The sequence below is a fragment of the Haematobia irritans genome, chromosome 1 (genome assembly GCF_050003625.1).
Source record: "Haematobia irritans isolate KBUSLIRL chromosome 1, ASM5000362v1, whole genome shotgun sequence".
Lineage (NCBI taxonomy): Eukaryota > Metazoa > Arthropoda > Insecta > Diptera > Muscidae > Haematobia > Haematobia irritans.
Genome location: NC_134397.1, coordinates 214,620,835 through 214,641,384, shown reverse-complemented (window position 1 = coordinate 214,641,384; position 20,550 = coordinate 214,620,835). Strand labels below are relative to the sequence as shown.

The window sequence follows — 20,550 nt, the reverse complement described above, 5'->3', positions numbered from 1 at the left end:
GTCCACCTTCTTCGCCGCAGAAAGCCAGTTTGCCTTGAACTGCTGCGCGTCCTTAGCAGTTTTTTGGTATACTTTAGGTTCCGCTTGACAATAGCCCAGTATTTCTCAATAGGGCGGAGCTCTGGCGTATTGGGAGGGTTCTTGTCCTTGGGAACCACCTGCACGTTGTTGGCGGGGTACCACTCCATGGCCTTTTTACCGTAATGGAAAGATGCCAAATCCGGCCAAAACAGTACGGAACAACCGTGTTTCTTCAGGAAAGGCAGCAGACGTTTATTCAAACACTCTTTCACGTAAATTTCTTGGTTGACAGTCCCGGAAGCTATGAAAATGCTGCTTTTCAAGCCACAGGTACAGATGGCTTGCCAAACCAGATATTTCTTTGCGAACTTTGACAATTTTATGTGCTTGAAAATATCTGCTACCTTTCCCCTTCCTTTTGGCGTATAAAACTTCTGTCCCGGAAGCTGCTTGTAGTCGCTTATAGTCGTCGTCCATTACCACGCAGTCAAACTTCGTCAGCATCGTCGTGTAAGTCGATAGTCCGGCTCGTTTTTTGGCTCGATGCACGGTTGTAGACGATACACCCAGCTTATTTGCGGCATCTCGGAAAGAGAGGTTAGGGTTTCGCTTGAAACTACCGGCAACTCTCTTTGTCGTCTCAGCGGCTTCCGGTTTTCGATTTCCCCCCGATCCAGACTTCCTGGCTGTCGACAAACGTTCCCCAAACACTTTAATTACATGTGTAACGGATGATTTGGCAACTTTTAGCGATTTTGCCAGCTTTGCGTGCGAGTAGCTGGGATTTTCGCGATGCAAAATTTTGATACGCTGCTCTTGTTGCTTGGACGGCATTTTGACAACTGAAGAATGAATTCCAAAACCAAAATAGGAGCAACATTCTACACATACACACCTTCAAAATGAGGGGTGTTCAGGTTTTTTAAATGCAAAATTGAAAGAAATACGTCAAGTTTATATTGACCAAATTTTGACCGTATCACCCTTTATATACCGGTCAAGAACTAAATTGGCCATATAGTGTATAGAATACGTTTCAATTTATTCCAATGATGTTTTTTTTTTTAATTTTCGCTTAACACCAATGCAATGACTAAAAGTGGATATATATCAAAGATAAATATATTTGTTATTCATCTTTCCATTGAATTAACGAGAATACACTAACTTTGCTAATTTCAAGTACAAAACTTAAGAACTCAGAAACATTCGAGAAAAATGCGTGCAAAGAAAAATCGCAAACGCTTACAATAACGAAAACGAAGGGCAAAAAAACATCAAACACTTTGGAACATGTAGAAAAATAAACAGACGATGTCGAGTAATTACAAACATCACCAGCACCATCTTCATCACGACACACAAATAGGGGCCACATAAGTCAAAATGCAATGGCACAGAGGGCCATCGTTTTGCGGTTGGGAGATGAACATATATAAAAGAGGGCCGAAAGAAAAGGACTTCACCATAGGAGGATGGAGTTGCTCTTTGTAACATACATAGATCTCGTGGGATTAACAATATCAATATGGTTGGAGGTGACTTATTTTTGAAACTGAGTATATATAGTTATTTAGCAATTCGATCAGAGCAGACACTTTTATGATCTATTTGGATAAGGTACTTGATTTTTCGATATGGTACTCGATACTGCCAGAGGTCAGGGAATGGTTATCCCATCCCAATTCTCCAATAATCTGGGAACCCACACAGAAGGATATGACCACCTCAAACCTATTCCAAGCGCAAAATGTTTGTCGCAACAATGCTGTTTTGTGCAATCCTATGAAATGGTTAACATGCCCGCCTTGTTAACCATTGCATGGTTTCAATACCAGCTTCGAACAGTAGGAACTGTACTTCCGAAGATTTCACTGGAAGAACTGTGAATCCGAAGAACCCAATAGAAAACTGACGATCGAAAAATACAGTGGGGATCCGACGAACCCAGGGAGTGAGCTGTGAATCCGAAGAACTCGGTGGGGTAGCTGGAGACCCAACAACTCTGTGGGGATCTGAAGAACACAGTGGGGGAGTTGGTGATCCTTCTGATGTATACTTACCCACTGAATTCTTTGGATCTCAAATTCCCTCACTGAGATCTCTGAATCCTCGCTGAATTTTTTTTCTAGATCTCCACTTTCCCACTGAGTTCGGAATCACAGTTCCCCGCAAAGTTACTCTGATCTCGAGTTCTAAATTCGTACGTAAAAAGAAAGAAAGTGGAGATCTAGAAAAAAATTAAGCGAGGATTTAGAGATCTCAGTGAATGAATTTGAGATCCGACGAACTCAGTTGGTAAGTAGAAGAATACAGTGGGGAACTCTAGATCCGAAGAACTTTGTGTTGGTTGTGAAGTAGATAATTGGAGATCCAAAAGCTTCAGTGGGGGCAGTAGAACTCAGGAGTTCCGAAGAACTCAGTGGAGGATTGGACATCAGAAGAATTCAATGGGGAACTCGAAATCCGAACAATTTTATAGGGCATGTAAATCCGAATAACTATGAATCCGAAGAACCCAATAGAAAACTAGACATAAAAAAATACAGTGGGGATCTGACGAACTCAGAGAGTGAGCTGTGAATCCGAAGAACTCGGTGGGGGTAGCTGGAGACCCAAAAACTCTGTGGGGATCTGAAGAAACCAGTGATGATCTGAAGAACACAGTGGGGGAGTTGGTGATCCGAAGAACATTGTGGGGGAATTGTACGTAAAAAGGATTTAGAACTCGAGATCAGAGGAATTTTGCGGGGGTCTGTGTTTCCGAACTCAGTGGGAAAGTGAAGATCTAGAAAAAAATTCAGCGAGGATTCAGAGATCCCAGTGATGGAATTTGAGATCCGAAAAACTCAGTTGGTGAGTATACATCAGAAAAATACAGTGGGGAACTCGAGATCCGAAGAACTTTGTATAGGTTGTGAAGTAGAGAATTGGAGATCCAAAAACTTCAGTGGCTGCAGTAGAACTCAGGAGTTCCGAAGAACTCAGTGGGGGATTGGACATCAGAAGAATTCAATGGGAAACTCGAAATCCGAACAATTTTATAGGGCCTGTAAATCCGAAGAACTCAGTGGAGAGCTGTGAATCCGAAATACTCAATGGGGACTTGGAGATTCAAAAAACTCAGTGGGGATCCGAAAAACTCAGTGAAGGAATTGGAGTTCCGAAAGAACACAGTGAAGAAACTGTACATTAGAAGAATTATGAGAGGAACTAGAGTATGATGAACTTAGTGAAAGAATTCAGTGGCGGGAACTGTAGATCTGAGGATTTCAGTGGGGGAGCTGTGAATCTCAAGAACTGAGTGAGGGAATTGGCGATCCGAAGAACTCGTGGATATGAATCAATTATCCTGGGAAGTGATAATTGATCTTTATGTTTAGCATGGCCGGCTTGCATGCATAAGGTCGTGGGTTCAACCCCAGTTTGGGAGCCACCGTGGTGCAATGGTTAGCATGCCCGCCTTGCATACATAAGGTCGTGGGTTCGATTCCTGATTCGACCGAACACAAAAAGTTTTTCAGCGGTGGATTATCCCACCTCAGTAATGCTGGTGACATTTCTGAGTGTTTCGAAGCTTCTCTAAGTGGTTTCACTGCAATGTGGAACGCCGTTCGGACTCGGTTATAAAGAGGATGTCCCTTGTCATAGAGCTTAACATAGAATCGGACAGCATTCAGTGATAAGAGAGAAGTTTACCACTGTGGTATCACAATGAAATGAATAGTCTAAGTGAGCCTGATACATCGGGCCGCCACCTAACCTATCTAAGCCCAGTTTATCCCCTCTCAGTAATACTGATGACATTTCTGAGTGTTTCAAAGCTTCTCTAAGTGTGAAACACCGTTCGGACACAGCTTAAACATGGAAACGGGCAGCACTCAGTGAGAAGAGAGACATTTGTGGTATCACAATGGACTGAATGGTCTAAGTGAGCCTGAAATATTCGACTGCCACTATACCTAACCTAAAATATAAAGCTCACTTACTCTATTCAGTCCATTGTGATACATCAAGTGGTGAACTTTTATGAAGCAGTGCTGCCTACACGCAGAGAAGGAATATGATCACCTCAAACATGTTTCAAGAACAAAATGTTATTTTTGTATGGTGACCATGTAACATGTTTGTCACTAAAATGTTATTTTCTTGTCAAATATAACCCGCTTGCCGAAGTCAGATACATGATTTCCGAGAAAATAACATGGTTGCGAAAACCATGTTACATGGTCACCACCCAAAAATAACATTTTGCTCTTAAAACATGTTTGAGGTGATCATATTCCTTCTCTGGGTGCGGCTGCCTCTGTGGTGTAATGGTGAGCATGCCCGCCTTGGATAGGAAGGGTGCTGCCTTAAATCCCAGTTTCGACTAAACACCAACAAGTTTTTCAGCGGTTAATTGTGCCCCTCAAATAATGCTTGTGACATTTTTGAGTGTTTCAAGATCTTCTGTAAGTAGTTTCACCGTAATGTGAAACGCCGTTCGGATTCGGCAAGAAAAAGCGACCTGTTTGACTGAGAGAAATTCACCACTGTGACATCACAATGGATTGAATACTCTAAGTGAGCCTAAAAATAGCGCACTGCCTATATCTAACCTGAATTAACCTGGCTCAATGGCAAGGTACTTCCTCTTTTATAGAGGTATTATACTCATGCAGACTCACGGCGTAAAAGTTTTAATACGGAAACTAGTATATGTCATCTAAGCACCATGAACAAATTAGTCCATATCGGTTCATAATTATATATAGCCCCCATATAAATCGTTCCCCATAAAGGGTGATACGGACAAAATTTGATCAATATAAACTTGACGTATTTCTTTCAATTTTGCATTTAAAAACCCTGAACACCCCCCATTTGAAGGTGTGTGTGTGTAGAATGTTGCTCCTATTTTGATTTTGGAATTCACTCTTCAGTTGTCAAAATGCCGTCCAAGCAAGAAGAGCAGCGTATCAAAATTTTGCTCGCGCATCGCGAAAATCCGAGCTACTCGCACGCAAAGCTGGCAAAACTGCTACCGTTACAAATGTAATTAAAGTGTTTGGGGACGTTTGTCGACAGCCAGGAAGTCTGCATCGGGGGGAAATCGAAAACCGGAAGCCGCTGAGACGACAAAGAAAGTTGCCGGTAGTTTCAAGCGAAACCCTAACCTCTCTCTCCGAGATGCCGCAAATAAGCTGGGTGTATCGTCTAGCGCCGTGCATCGAGCCAAAAAACGAGCCGGACTATCGACTTACAAGAAGGTAGTGACTCCAAATCGCGATGATAAACAAAATACGACGGCCAAAGCGCGATCCCGGAGGCTATACACGACGATGCTGACGAAGTTTGACTGCGTGGTAATGGACGACGAAACCTACGTCAAAGCCGACTACAAGCAGCTTCCGGGACAGGAGTTTTATACGGCAAAAGGAAGGGGAAAGGTAGCAGATATTTTCAATCACTTAAAACTGTCAAAGTTCGCAAAGAAATATCTGGTTTGGCAAGCCATCTGTACCTGTGGCTTGAAAAGCAGCATTTTCATAGCTTCCGGGACTGTCAACCAAGAAATTTACGTGAAAGAGTGTTTGAATAAACGTCTGCTGCCTTTCCTGAAGAAACACGGTTGTTCCGTACAGTTTTGGCCGGATTTGGCATCTTGCCATTACGGTAAAAAGGCCATGGAGTGGTACGCCGCCAACAACGTGCAGGTGGTTCCCAAGGACAAGAACCCTCCCAACACGCCAGAGCTCCGCCCAATTGAGAAATACTGGGCTATTGTCAAGCGGAACCTAAAGAAGACCAAAAAAAACTGCTAAGGACGAGCAGCAGTTCAAGGCAAACTGGCTTTCTGCGGCGTAGAAGGTGGACAAGGTGGCTGTACAAAATCTGATGACAGGTGTCAAGCGTGAGGCCCGGCAATTTGGATTTGGAAAAGCGAAAGCCTAACTGAATATTTTTCCTGAATTTTATACTAATTGAACTTGAAAAGGAAATTTAATTTGATTTTTTAAATAAACGATTTCACCGATTTACACGCGTTTTCCCTTGACCAAATTGTGACCGTATCACCCTATATTGGACTTTAAAAGCCTTTTGAAAGAGCAAATTTCATTCGATCCATTCTTGTGATATATATTGAAGAACATCATCCCCATTATTGGTTTCAACAACCCCGGTAATAAGCGCAATTTGTAAATTTCTACATCGTCCCTCGTATCTTGGTACGGTTAATGAGATTCCCATATGCATGCTAAATTGTGGCAATGGGGCTTGCAAAATGAGATGCAGTCAAAAGATGCACACATAACAGATACGCAACAGCAACGTAGTAGACCTCGGAGGCACAATTCTACACCTTCTTAACACTCAACACTCATCGCACCGAGGAGTTTCATTGCTGCTATCACAACAATCGCTGTTGCTGCTATCACATTTGCTGGTCTGCCTAACTAACGAGTGTGGCCTGGTCTCTGGCCTTTCGATGCACTGCAGTGCATGTGGTGCAATGCATTTGCATCGTTGTCGTCATCATCGACTACGATGAGTCCCACATTCCCGGGTGTGGTTGGTGGTATCTTCTGAAGGTTACTGCTGAATGTGGCCTATGTTTGGTGGGATTGTGGTGTTGTGTGTGTGGTTCTTGTTTTGATGATTAAGTATGATGAGAAATGATGTGGATGAGTTGGACACAGAACTCTGACTGACTGACATCTGCATCATGATGGAATACAAAGATCTTCTTGTTGTTGTTCTTGCGGAAAGTCAAGTAAAGCTTCTGGATTTGAATTATGTACTACAAGAGAGTAAGCCTTGCGGGCGTCTACTATGGTCATTGCTGTGTTGAAAGATGTATATGCAAGTGCGTTTATTTGTCTGTCCGTCCGTCCGTTCGTCCGTTGGCAGGGATCAGTCGTTTGTCCCTACACCGGTACACTGCTGTTGTCCATGATAACGAGGCTGCTGTTGTAATTAGCATGTTGGCAAATAAATTACGTCGAAGCTGTTTGCTCCATCAAGCTACCAGCACTCTCTTTAATAAGGGACCATGTGTAAAAGTGCTGCCGTTACACTAAATTCAACAAAAGTCAGCCCTATGAAAGCAGATGGAAAACATGTGAAGAAACATTTGTAATTTTAAGTTTCTCACTTACTTAGTTAAAAAAAATGCTGTCGAAACATAAGTCATCATAAAAATGCTGATTTACCAGATACACCGACAAGATTAAGATTAAAATGTAGCACATAGGAATGACTGACGTTTTCAAGCGGGGAATAGTAGCAAAAATTTTGTTTTTGGTGAGAATTTATGTGACTATGAATTTTGTGAAATTCTTCCAAGCATTTCGTAGTGCCTTGGCTATTACAACAAACTACATTGGGGATAATTTTTATACGCTGCACCCAACCGTGGTTTTATAAGGTAGTGCATACGTTTGAAACAGCAGACGAGATTGATATATAGGGTGTCTTTAGCAATATTGCGCAGGGCCGTCCTCTGAGTCGATCTAGCCATTTCCGTCCCAGCTTAAAAAGAGCTTCCAAAAAAGTAGTTTGAATCCCCAATCTGTTATCCGGAAGTAGTGCAAACTTGGATCATCTTCAATGAATTTTACATGGGCTTGTAATAGGACGGAAGTACTCCCTTTTTGGATCCTTTGCATTGCTTTAGAAGTTGTGCTCTGGAAGTTAATTTGAATGAAGAAATTTAAAAAGCGAAACAAAAATTTTTAGCCAATTTCACATTTTTTTCATCCATATGTTTTATTACACTATTATTTTCCTATTATCTAATTTTTACAATTTGAAAAACTTTTTCGCTCCGACCAGGGATTGAACCTGGGTTTGCTGGCACCATAACATAACGTCTTAGCACACTCAGCCACAAACGCCATTGAACATAAAGCGTCGAAAGGTCAATTCAAATGTTTGTGATATGATCGTAATACGACACCAAGGAATAACATTCTAATTGCTTCTCGAGATGTTAGTATGAACGAAAAAAATAAGAAACGCAGGTTCAAATCTCACCAGCGGAAATTTTTTTTATCAAATATTTTTCTAAAAAAATATTTTTTTATGTTATGCATCGTTTTTATTTTCGGCATATATTTTCGTATAAATATATTTTTTCCATTAAAAATCAACAAAAAAATTAAAAATTCTCGTAATTTGCAAAACCTTCTCAAAAGAACTTCCATGGAAGCGAAAAAGTCTAATGGCACAGGTTCAAATCCCAGCGGGGATGAAATTTATTTTTTATTATTATTATTTTTTATTTTTTTACTTTTTTATTTATTTTCTATTTTTTAATTTTTTTATTAGTTTTCTATTATTTTGTAAAATTTCATTGTCCAAAATTTGCACATAAAATAGCCTGATTGCGTTCTTTCTAATACGTGTCCACAAGAACTACATCGGAAGTAGAAAAAAATCATTGGGAGATCCCAAGATGCGCTTTAGAAGAAATGTTTGTGTACTTGTCCAAAAGGACTGCATCGGAAGTGGAAAAAAATCATTGGGGGATCCCGCGATGCTCTTTAGAAAAAATGTTTGTGGACTTGTCCAAAAGGACTGCATCGGAAGTTGGAAAAACTCGATGGGGGATTCTGGGATGGGCTTTAAAAGAAATGTTTGTGGAACAACTTCCAATACTTTTTTGTAATCAAAGTGAAGGTCGCAATTTTAGTCCAATCAACTTCAAATTTAGCACAAGTATGTGTTTTGAGTGAGAATATAACCCTATTGTTTTTGGAAGAAATCGGTTCAATTTTATATATAACTCCCATATCGCCCGATATCTACTAATATTGCCCCAAAAGCCAGAATTTTAACGTGATTTCCTTTAACTTTTGCACAAGGAGAGCAATTGATAGTGTCGTAAAGTGTGCCGAATTTGGTTGAAATCTTTCGTGTGAGTTTTACCCTGATATGCTAAATAAATTTTGTACAGGGAATAGAATTTACGTTCTGGATATGCATGCTAATTTTGGTTGAAATCGGTTCAGATTTAGATATAGCTCCCATATCGATATCTTTCCCCGATTTTCACTTCCCGTATTTTTCTGATTTCGACAAAAATGGACAATACCAACATTTTCCTTGGAAAATCGGCGCTGCCAAGTTGAAAACTTTTAAGAATGACTCAAATTTGCCTATACTTCTAATGCATATCTATCGATCGATAAATGGGTATAAGTCGTAAATGGTTTTTTTCCTGAAAATTGGAATTTACATTTTATAAACCTCAAATTCGATTAACGACTTTTAATTTTCCTATACCCATTAATCGAACTTTGATATTGCTCAAAATCGAATTTAAAAAAAATCGAAAAGACGTAGATATATGAAATAAGAACAATTGGCCGAAGATGTGGCCAGGCCGAATCTAATGTAGGTTAGGTTAGTTTGTAGAGGATGCCATCAATTTTGTGTTGAATTGATGTCCACTTAGACCAGTATGGGTCCATAGTGATTCCTCGATGTGATCTTTCCATCTTCACTGATAGAAAAGTACATCATCAAATTAATGAAAAAAAATCATCAAAAAATCTTCATCAAATTGATGTAGAAATTACATTGTTTTGATGAAATTGGTGTTCAATTTGATGTATTATGTTTTCATTTGAAAAACACCATCATCAATTCAATGAAGAAACTTACATCAATTTTTGGTCATCAAGTTGATGAAAATCTTTCATTGATTTAATGAAATCAGTAATCAAATTGACGAAAATTTTCATCATCTGTTTTTAGTTTCTAATTTTTCGGCCCGTATATGAAAAAAAATGAAAAAACTGCATTATTTCCACATATTTTAATTAGTATAAGCCTTTTTAAGTGATGAATGATTTAAATTTGAAAAAATTAGGAAACAAACTACAAAAAACGTGAAATATGATATTCTTGTTGCGTTGCAAAGTTTTTTGTGCTTTTATTGCTAAAACACACACTCACACACACACAAAAGAATTGTGTGTGTTGTACACGTAAGCAGGTATGGGAGTTATTACGTGTGAGCAACGTAATATTGAATAAGAATATAGCAGCGTTCGTTTAAATATAAAAACGAGCATAAAATGCAAAGTCACATCTCTGACATGCCAATAGAGGAAACCCCGTTATGTCTGCAGCGTGTTAAATAGTGGTTGAAGAATAAATAAATTCATTTTTAAAGTGACATTCATTGTGATCGGACGTTGAAAAACTTGTTTTTAATATTTTTGTGAAGTAGAGATATTGTAAGTGTTGTAAGTTTAAATGGAGTGCTTTATTTGTTCGAGAAATTTTAATAATATAGAAAAATATTTGTGGCATTTACAAACATTTCATGGTTTCCAAAATAATGAAACATTCAGGTGTACGATATGTAACAGCGCATTCACAACTAAAAGTACCTTTAAAAGGCATCTTACAAAAGTTCATAGAGAAGTATTTTTGGAAAAACATTGTGGCTCCACGAAAAAATTAAATAACCTACAAATTCCATGTGAGTTTAGCGATGTGGAAAAAAATATAATATACAAAAAATGTATACCTAAAGAGGTAAGCATCGAAAGCCACGGTGGAGAGACTTCTGATCCTGGAAAATTAGGTGAAGTACCCGTAATAGAAAGTCTTTTTGAAAATAATTTAAAGTTTCAGACAGGTTTGTATTCTATAAACAACTTAAGCCGAAAAGACGCTGCAAATATTCAGACTTCACAATACAATCTTTTAATTTTACCACTTCTAAATGTTTTCAAAAAATTTGCTGACAAATTAGATTTGGATTCGAAGCAGGAATTATGTGAAACTATTCATTGTTGCAATGAAGTTTTGAATTCAATAAAGTCGGAGTACTTGTTAACTAAAGAACTGAAAAAAAGAGATCTATGTGAAGATTTAAACATTTCTGTCATTGATAGAAGTGGCGAACTCATTCACAAAAAAGGAAATTTAACTTTCGCCGAAAAGGAGACCACCATGGCATCACTTCCTTTAAGACATTCTTTCAAAAAAATTCTTCAAAAAGATAACTTATTGCTACAAATTATTGATCATATGGAATCTTTAAGCAAATCTTCACAATTTACCAACATCGTACAAGATGATATGTGGAAAAGGAAGACCGCTATGTACCCTAACCAACTTCTTATTCCTTACTTTCTATATTCCGATGATATAGAATTAAACAATCCTTTGGGTGCACATTCCACAACACATAGCGTAACAAACTTCTACTTTTCTTTTCCTACTTTTCCAAATGAAGATACCAAATTAGACCATATATTTTTAGCGGCATCAATAAAAAGTAGTGACTTGCAAGTATATGGAATCGACAAGTGTTTGGTACCACTTGTGAACCAGTTAATAGAGTTAGAAGTGACAGGCATTGAAATCAATTTAAACAACGGTAAAGTGTATAATCCTCACTTTTTGCCTTGTTTAATTATTGGCGATAATTTAGGTCTTAATACCATATTAGGCTACAGAAAATCATTTAGTGGTACATTTTGCCTATTATGCAAAATAGACAAAAAATGAGTAATGTAACTACTTCCGCGATTCCAAATCTTATGAGGACATATGAAAATTATAGGCTCGATGTAAATACCGGGGATCCATGTAAGACCGGTATCATAAGCGAATGCGTATTTAACAAAATTCCTTCTTTTCATGTTGTCGATAACTTGAGCGTAGACGCAATGCACGATGTATTCGAAGGAATTTGTCATTATGATTTGTCGTTTGCCATACTTTATTTCATAAATACCAAAAAGTATTTCTCTTTGAAAACCCTTAATGCTCGAAAACAAAATTTCGACTACGGGGAACTTGAAATAGGAAATATTTCACCCAAAATTTCTATAACTCATCTTAAAAATAGTCATTTAAAGATGTCAGCGTAGGAAATGATGACATTTTTATTATATTTTCCTTTAATTGTTGGCGACATGATACCAGATGATGATGAGGTGTGGTTATTTATTTTAACACTAATACAAATTGTAGACAAATTGCTCAAGTTTTCGGTTACGGAGTTTTCTATAAGTTCTTTAGAAAATCTAATTGAAAAACATAATAAAGATTTCATTAGGCTTTTTAAAACTAATTTGAAACCAAAATATCATTTGTTACTTCATTATCCGGAAATAATGAGAAAATGCGGACCAGTGAGGAAATTCTGGAGCTTCCAATTTGAGTCTAAACACCGCAGTTTTAAGTTGTACACACATGCTATAACTTCACGAAAAAACATATGTTTTTCATTGGAGAAAAAATATCAGTTCATATTTTCAAACTATTTGCTAAACTCTTCTACAAGTAAAGATCTTGTTTTATTACAGAAAGATATAACCGTATGGCAGCCAGTGAAGATCAATTAGAAATTCTACTCGAAAAATGGAACGTATTACATTTACTTCCCACATTAAAAGGTAATTATAATATAATATGATTTAAAATTTAAGCTTATTTATTTATTGTATTTTTCAGATGAAAATATAACGATTGGTGTCTTACAAATCATTAACAGAAAACATTTAGAGGAACTCACACGAAGATTTAAATTAGGAGACAAAATAGTTTTTGAGTTTAATATTAATAAATGGAGAGAAGAAACCGGAAAACCTATTCACGACGAATATTACTTAGACGTGGCCAATATTTCGACTTCCTCACGGAAATCTAGCTGCTCTTCAATCACATTTTCTCAGGAACCTCTGACAGAACGCTTTGACTCAAATACTGGTGTAAAGCTGTCGACAATTTTAAATCACAACAAAACTAGAAAAAGAATTTTAGAGACCTATAAAAAATACGAACATATAAATGAAGATCAACGAAATTTAATAATTACAACAATAGCTAGTTATTTTCATGCCAATGAGTTGCACATGTCTTTACAAGAAAGCTATAATTTGGAAAAACAAATAATAGAAATGTTTCCCAATGAGAAACTCCATTCTTACCGCACCGACAGACGTGGAAAGCTATATCTAAAATACAACAACATGAAAAGAAATCAAATTTACCAGATAGATAGAGATGATGTTAATTTGCACAAGGGATCTAAACCTGTGGATAATATCGGTAAGATATTCAAAAAACTCAATTTTGATTTATGCATTTGTAGTAAATTTGGTATTTATTTTTTTAGTTTCTGAAGAAAACGCAAAAGAAATAATTCATAGTCTAAAATATGATAATTTCGACCAAGAACAATTTTTGAAAATGTGGCAGTCATGCGCGAATTACCGAATACGTCAAATATTTGACGAACACGACAGCCTTAAGGATATATTTAAAGCTTGGCCACAGTATAAAGAGTGTCTTGGAGCAAAGTTGGTAAGTAACTTAATTTAAACATCCACTTAATTTAATATTTTTGCTACATGTAAATGTTAATGTTTCGTTTAGATTAACATGGACTTCGGAGTACTATATAAGGACTACACACCAATATTCGAATGGGAAACAAAACTAATATCTGTGTATAATGTGATTAAGAAGGAAAAATATATTAAAGATGCTGGAATTAAGTCAGTTTTCGATAAAATTGATCTATCAAACGCAGGTTAGTTACGAAAAAATTTAATAAGTACAATTACGCATATAATTAAATAACTACTATTTATATCTATCTTTATAGCCTCAAACATGTCTTTATTTATGATGCGTTTGATTTGGTGCCTACGTGGCTACCTGTATCCAACAGCAAAATACGTCCGAAGAGATAAAGATGGAAAGAAAACGTATGGAAAATACACCATAAAAGACTCCCAAGAATCGTCAATATTCCTGGCAGAAAGTTTTCAAGAAGTAGACAACCATTTAAATTTTTTAGAAAAGAGAAATGAGAATATTCAACCATTTATTTTTGTTGTTGGAGATGTTAATTTAGAAGATAGTGAATATAATTACTACGTCTATCTAGACCATGAAATGCTGCATTTTGCTGATTTCCAGCGAGCACTGGATACTTGCTTCAAAAGCTTTTTTATATTTAATTTAGAATTCCCCGGGGCATCCAATCAATTTTGGATCTTTGTACAAGAGTACTTTTATGATATGAAATCAGCTCATACAAACAAATTTTCGAAAATACTAAACATTTTAAACGAATTAAATTATAGCAAAAACGAATAACCTACAATATATTTATGTTAACATTATATTGAAACACTGGAAGTGTCTTATATTTATGTAAGTTTTTAATTTATATCATATACATACCAAATGTTAAAATGTATATTAATGTCCGAAAATCTTTTGAATAATTTTAAGTTTTTAAGTTTTTTAATAAAATAATATTTCATAACAGCCGTAAAACATTTGTATTTATATTGGATTTTGTAAAATTTAGAACGGCGTTTCTAAGGCGGAAACCAAAATTCAGTTCTATGTTATGGTTTCATTAATTAAATGTAAAATATACATTAGATTGATGAAATTTATTCATTGAAGTAATGTAATTTTAATGAATAAATTACATACTTTTGACGAATACCTTTCATTGAAATGATGTAGAATATTCATTATATAGAGATTATAGGACATCAAATTGAATATCTTTTTTCATCAAAATGAAGAAAAAAATACATCAATTAAATGATACATTTTCTTCAAGATGATGAAAATATTTCATTGAATTGATGAAGATATTTGATGAAAAATTGATGTAAAGTTCTTCATTATGATGATGAAACGCGTTGTAAGCTCAAAATCGAAGAAACATTTCATCAAATTGATGCTGAAAATCATCATATTGATGAAAATTTTCCGTTCAGTGTTCCTACTTCCGATACGATCGCCTTTGGAATAATCCCAGAACGTCCACCTGCTCGTTTTTTTAAAAGAAATCTTAGAACGACCAACCAGAGGCCCTGATGAATGTAAGTATGTTCCTTAAGCTGCACTCCCGCAGATCACTGAGAGCCTGAAAGAAAAAGGGGCCCAGTATCTTGTTTCTTCTAAAGGATACGGGCTGGACACAGGCACAGGAAGTGGTACGAGTCCTCCGTAACTTCCGGGTCAAGGCACTATCTACAGATATCATCGTCTTTAAGGCCTATTCTTACCATGTGTTTCCCAAGTGTGTTATGTCCTCTTATGATACCAATCAATGGCCGTAATTCCTCTCTATTCACTGACATCAAAAACTTTGCAGTTGCTACGTTTCTTTTCGTCCCATATCAACTTGGTTTGCTCGCAACCATCCGAAGAGATCCAGCGTCTTCGCCATAGTCCATCATATTTGACCTCTATCCTGTAATGATAAGAAGATAGTTGAGGAAAAACGTCCGCTAGGACATTATTCGTTCTACGAGGGCCCTCCTTAGCCAGCACATCCGCTTCCTCATTTCCTACTATCCCACAGTGCCCATATACCCAGCACAGAGTTATATTATGCTGTTCAGTGAGAACCTTGAGTTCTCTACGACAGCGGCTGACTACCTTATGTCAGCACTGCACAATGCTTTTATAGCTGCCTGACTGTCGATGAAGAAGCTGATATCGCTTATGAATAACGGCCTCATCAACAGCGACTCAGCAGCCTTTGTGATCGCAGAAATCTCAGCCTGAAAAATACTGCAATCACTATCCAGCGTGTAAGACTCCCTTGTTCCCAGTTCACTACAATAGATTCCGCTGCCAGTTCCTTCCTCCATCTTTGACCCGTCCGTATACATGTTCAGGGTTCCGAAGGGTATCCTCCTGTCTCCCCATTCCTCTATACTTGGTATAATGTGTGTCGGTTTGTGATGATAAACATGCTCCGTGGCCATATGGTCCGTTTCTCTATACTGCCCGGCAAGAATTTCAGGCAGTATAGAGGCAGTCCCCTCCAGCGTGTTCAAGCTCTTAAGTCTCAAAAGTGTCAGCTCTGCTGAGTGGTAAAACTCCCATCAGTACTTCCAAAGTGGCAGTGGCTGTGGTCCTCATAGCGCCTTTCACATATAAATACTGTCCTATTTATCCTATTTATTCTCGACATATGATTTTGATGTCTCACGATTGTCCACCAAACATGACAACCATATGTGGTCACAAGCAGGGTTGGCCTGTCACAAACTGTGACTTTTGCGACATACATTTGCGACGGTATAATACGTATGTCGCAAAAGTCGTAAACCTACTGTAGAAAACCAAATTTTGAATAGAAGAAATCCTGAACATTTTTTAATTTAGTTTGACAGCATTCGCTGTGAGTTTCTGCAGAAATTTGTGAAAGTTTTCCCATGGTCAAGCCTATTTTCTTAGGTGGTATCGAAATTCCCATTGGTGAGTGTGCAAAATACCTTGGGGTTATATTAGACAGGAGACTGAACTGTACTCGTGCAAAAGGCAATAGGGAAAATGGGACTAAAACCGAAAATTGTGAATATTCCTAAGAATTGAAACTTCTTCGCACATACCATCGTCTTGAATATCATCGCATTCGCTGCCTAGCTGACGCGACTAAAGTATTTTCAGTTTGCGACTTTTTTTACTTTTTCTACATTTACGACGCGTATGTGACGTTTACGACGTTTACAACTTTACGACAGTCGCAAACCTAAAAAAGTTTGATACAGACCATCTCTGGTCACAAGTCTTACAACCGCGGTATGAAGCCAGCCAAAAAGAGAAGGCCTCATTCCCCATCTTTGCCCGACCAACTTGTGAAACGCATTTAATGCCGCATAGACCCTCTTTATGCGATCCGCAGTATTCTCCATCCAGTTGGGTTTGGAATCCAAAAGAACTCCCTTGCTGATTTCGAGAGGCTCAACTTCGTGACCTTGAATTCAGGAGACTTGTAACCCATAATCTTTCTCCTCCTGGTGTACAGTACCAACTCCGTCTTTGTAGGGTTCACCCCTAATCCGCATCCTCGTGTCCACTCAGAAAGATACTGCAAAGACCCGCTCAGCACATCCAAAATAGAATCCAGGAATTTTCCCGAGACCGTTATCACAATGTCATCCGCGTATGCCACTACCTTGATGCCCTTACTGGTCAGCCCAATCAATACCTCGTTCACCACCAATAGCCACGGCAAAGGTGATATTACACCTTCCTGTGGCAATCCTCTTATGGTCATAGCCCTCCTTGTGGAGTTCGCCAGCTCGACCACCATGTCCCTGCTTAGCAACATCAACTCGATCCACTTTATAACGAATTTCTCTAATGTACCCTTCACCATGAATTGCGTACAAACTTCTTACAATGGACTGCATATACTAAGTGGGCCTGAAATAAAATCGCACTTCGAGAAGGAATGCGATCACCTCAAAGATATTCTAAAAACAAAATGATAACTTTGCACAGGAAGCGTGTAACATTTTTGTTATGTTCTCGAAAATTAAGTATTCTAAGGCTTCTTCAGGTGTCGAAAAACGTTAACCTTTCATTTTATTTCCGTACGTATAAAGTACGGAAATAAAAAGAACCCAATCGGTGTCAAGTCGGTACTATACGGCAGAAGGCTCGATGTTTTGAGTACTCAAAAATTCAATTGATTGAGCCGATGTGTGAGATCTTGTATCATCGTGGTCAAGAGTGATCCGTTTTCGGCGATTGGTTTTCCTGATTCTTTGGAATACAACTGGCAAAGAAATGGCTGTATACCATATAGAATTCATTGTGACATGTCCAGTTTTTCCGAAAAAACATTCGATCTTTTGCTTGGAAGTGCTTCATGCCCGAGCAAGTTTTGATGGATGTGGGTTTGTGAAAGCAACCATGGTTAAGTTACCCAGCAAAAAAATTTGGAAGTTCTTCCAAAGGCACAACTTTAAAAGCACTTCGGGAAGATGCACTCCCAATGATGTTCTTTATTTTAACTCCCCAGGAAGTTCTTTTAATTCAATTTTTTATAACTTGGTTTATTCATACTTTTAATGGGTAATTTTAACTTTTTTGTTTCAAATAGGTTAAAAACAGAGTAAGAATTCATAAAATGGTACAAATCATTTAAATTGTGTCGAAAAAATTCTAAATCCAATCTAAAAAAAATGTGATTTTTTGAAAATATTTGAGTTCAAACGTTTCCGACTAGCGTTATAATCCGTTAAAAATTATAAAAAAATGTAAAAATTATTTATTTGACAAAATATCACAGAATTTTTTAATTTACATCCAAAACATTGAATTCGGATCACACCTAAAGAAGTGATGCAAATTCAGTGCAGCGGCTGTTGAAATGGAGGACTTCCGTCCTATGACAAGCTCTTGTTAAATTCATCGCTTCTGCGTCAATTTTGCACCACTTCCGGATCCAAAAAGAACATTTTCATTGCTTTTTTGGCGACGCTTTTTTTGCTGGGTAGGTATAGTGGCAGCCCAATATTTCAGGCTCACTTAGACTATCACAATGGACCGAGTCCGAACGGCGTTCCACATTGCAGTGAAACCACTTAGAGAAGCTTTGAAACACTCAGTAATGTCACCAGCATTACAGAGGTGAGATAATCGACCGCTGAAAAACTTTTTGGTGTTCGGTCGTAGCAGGAATCGAACTCACGACCTTTTGTATGGAAGGCGGGCATGCTAACCATTGCACCACGGTGGCTCCCATAAAGTCCACTAATCCATAAATCCACCATTCATCTCCTGCCAGGATGCTACAGATGTGTTTCGAAGCACCGCGATCGCAATTTTGGAGCATTCCTTTCGACCAATCGGCACGAGCCCTTTTTTGATCGATTGACAAATTGTGTCGGATCCAACGCGAACAAATTTTTTGACGGTCAAATGCTCATGCAATTCCCCTTATACCTAATGTTGCCTGAATCTCACGATAGGTCTCATGACGATCTTGCATTATCCGTTGTTGCGTAGCATTAATGGTTTCCCGAAGAACAACTGATTTTGGACGACCTTCACCAAATTCAATGCCATAGAACTGAACATATTTCGAAAACTTCGCACAAAATTCTCATAAGTTTTTGAAGTTACCCATTAAATCTCGTCCTCATTTACGAAAAACAATCCTAAATTTGTTGGAAAATCTCAAATATTGACAACACTGGATCTATAAACTGCAAAATTTCTACAAAATTTTTGTACGGAGCGCAAGCCTATTGTCTATACAAGCCTATGGTCTATGGAGATAGTCTTTAACATTTATTCATATCATCAGCCCGCATTATTTCCTTGGCATGATATTAATACGCATGTGGTACTTTCTTCAGTACCATAAATGATCGGTTGCACTAGCTAATGAATGTTATTTAGCATTGCCACTGAAATTGAATGAAAATGACATAATCCTCAATGTTCACATGATTTTCGCAACAGGAAGTCTTCTATAGTTTTTCCTGTTCCAACTTTAAACTCATGGAGTATTCATGTGAAAATTCTCATGGGGTAATCATCGCCAGTCAACATAATTTCACAAAGGCTGGAAAGGATGGAAGCTATTTCACATGGACTTGTGAAATATTTGCACTTCGCTGTCTGCGAGGCTTAGGCTATCTCCGCTCTATTCAATGGAGATATTCGCAATACTAATAATAAAAATAATAATGAGTATTTGTATTATAAATTTACATATTTAATGATAGATTCTATATAAACAAAGTATGGATGAAGTCCTCTGTATTTGGTGTCTGCGGCAACATGGAGTAGTGGAACACAATTCACTAAAATTGACATTGACATCACAGAACAAAAAACGCAAAGTCACACGCACCATACAATTCAACGGCGGATGCATTCAGCATAGATAGAGAGGCAGATGGACGGACACATAGATGGATTGCTGGTTGGTGCGTTTGGTTGAATGAATGACTGTTTTGCCTGTAGAAGAGACTGGCAAACAAGTCATCATCGCCATCCCCCTTCGCTTGTGGTATTGGCGACTTTTGTTTGTCTAGATGATTGTCAACATTTAAACTCTAATGAATATTTGCTGCAAAGAGGTCTTCAAAGGGCGTGGCATGGTGGTTATGGTAATGGGCCTATGCATTTTAAATGGCTATCATTGTCATTGTCAACTGGCTACACTGAACTGAACTGCACTGAACATGAGGTCAATGTTGGTGTCTGTCGTTTGCCAAAGACTTGACATTGACTCGTTTTGTGCCAACATTGTCCCAACAGATGCAGATGCCTTTCGGTTTATCGTTGTTGATTGCTTACTCAGTGCCTATTTGGACTCAGTGTCCTGCCGTCAGAGTACGAGTCGGTCTAGCAATAACTCTTATTGCTCACTTAGGGTTTTAGCAGAGTTTTTGGGTTTGCTATCTGTAGTTTGTTTCGAATTGCAATTGCAATTACAAACAATTGTTGAGACTAAAAATAAAATATTATGAATATATATTATAAAATTTATAAATATGGGTATTTCCATGGGAGAGCTTAGAATTAAAAATTTCCTTTCAACTACGTTTAAAATGTGCTACATGCAGAGAGGGAATATGATCCCCTCCAAGAGCAAACTTTTATATTTGGATGGGAAGCATGTAACATTTTTGCCACAAACATGTTGTTTTCCAATCAAATATAAAATGTTTGCCGAAATTAGGTTAGGTTATTGAGGATGACACCAAATCCGTAGTACGGAAAATGGTG

At 37.7% G+C, this 20,550-nt stretch overlaps 1 protein-coding gene across 1 annotated transcript; it reads left to right on the top strand.

Annotated features, from left to right (window-relative positions):
• The first annotated feature begins 10,125 nt into the window (after nt 1–10,125).
• On the top strand, nt 10,126–14,219 carry LOC142219453 (uncharacterized). Its single transcript, XM_075288431.1, has 6 exons — nt 10,126–10,250; nt 12,339–12,428; nt 12,487–13,083; nt 13,151–13,338; nt 13,411–13,567; nt 13,643–14,219. Exons 2-6 carry the CDS (start codon nt 12,353–12,355, stop codon nt 14,137–14,139), a joined length of 1,515 nt encoding a protein of 504 aa, XP_075144546.1. The 5' UTR covers nt 10,126–10,250; nt 12,339–12,352; the 3' UTR covers nt 14,140–14,219.
• The last annotated feature ends 6,331 nt before the right edge of the window (nt 14,220–20,550 follow it).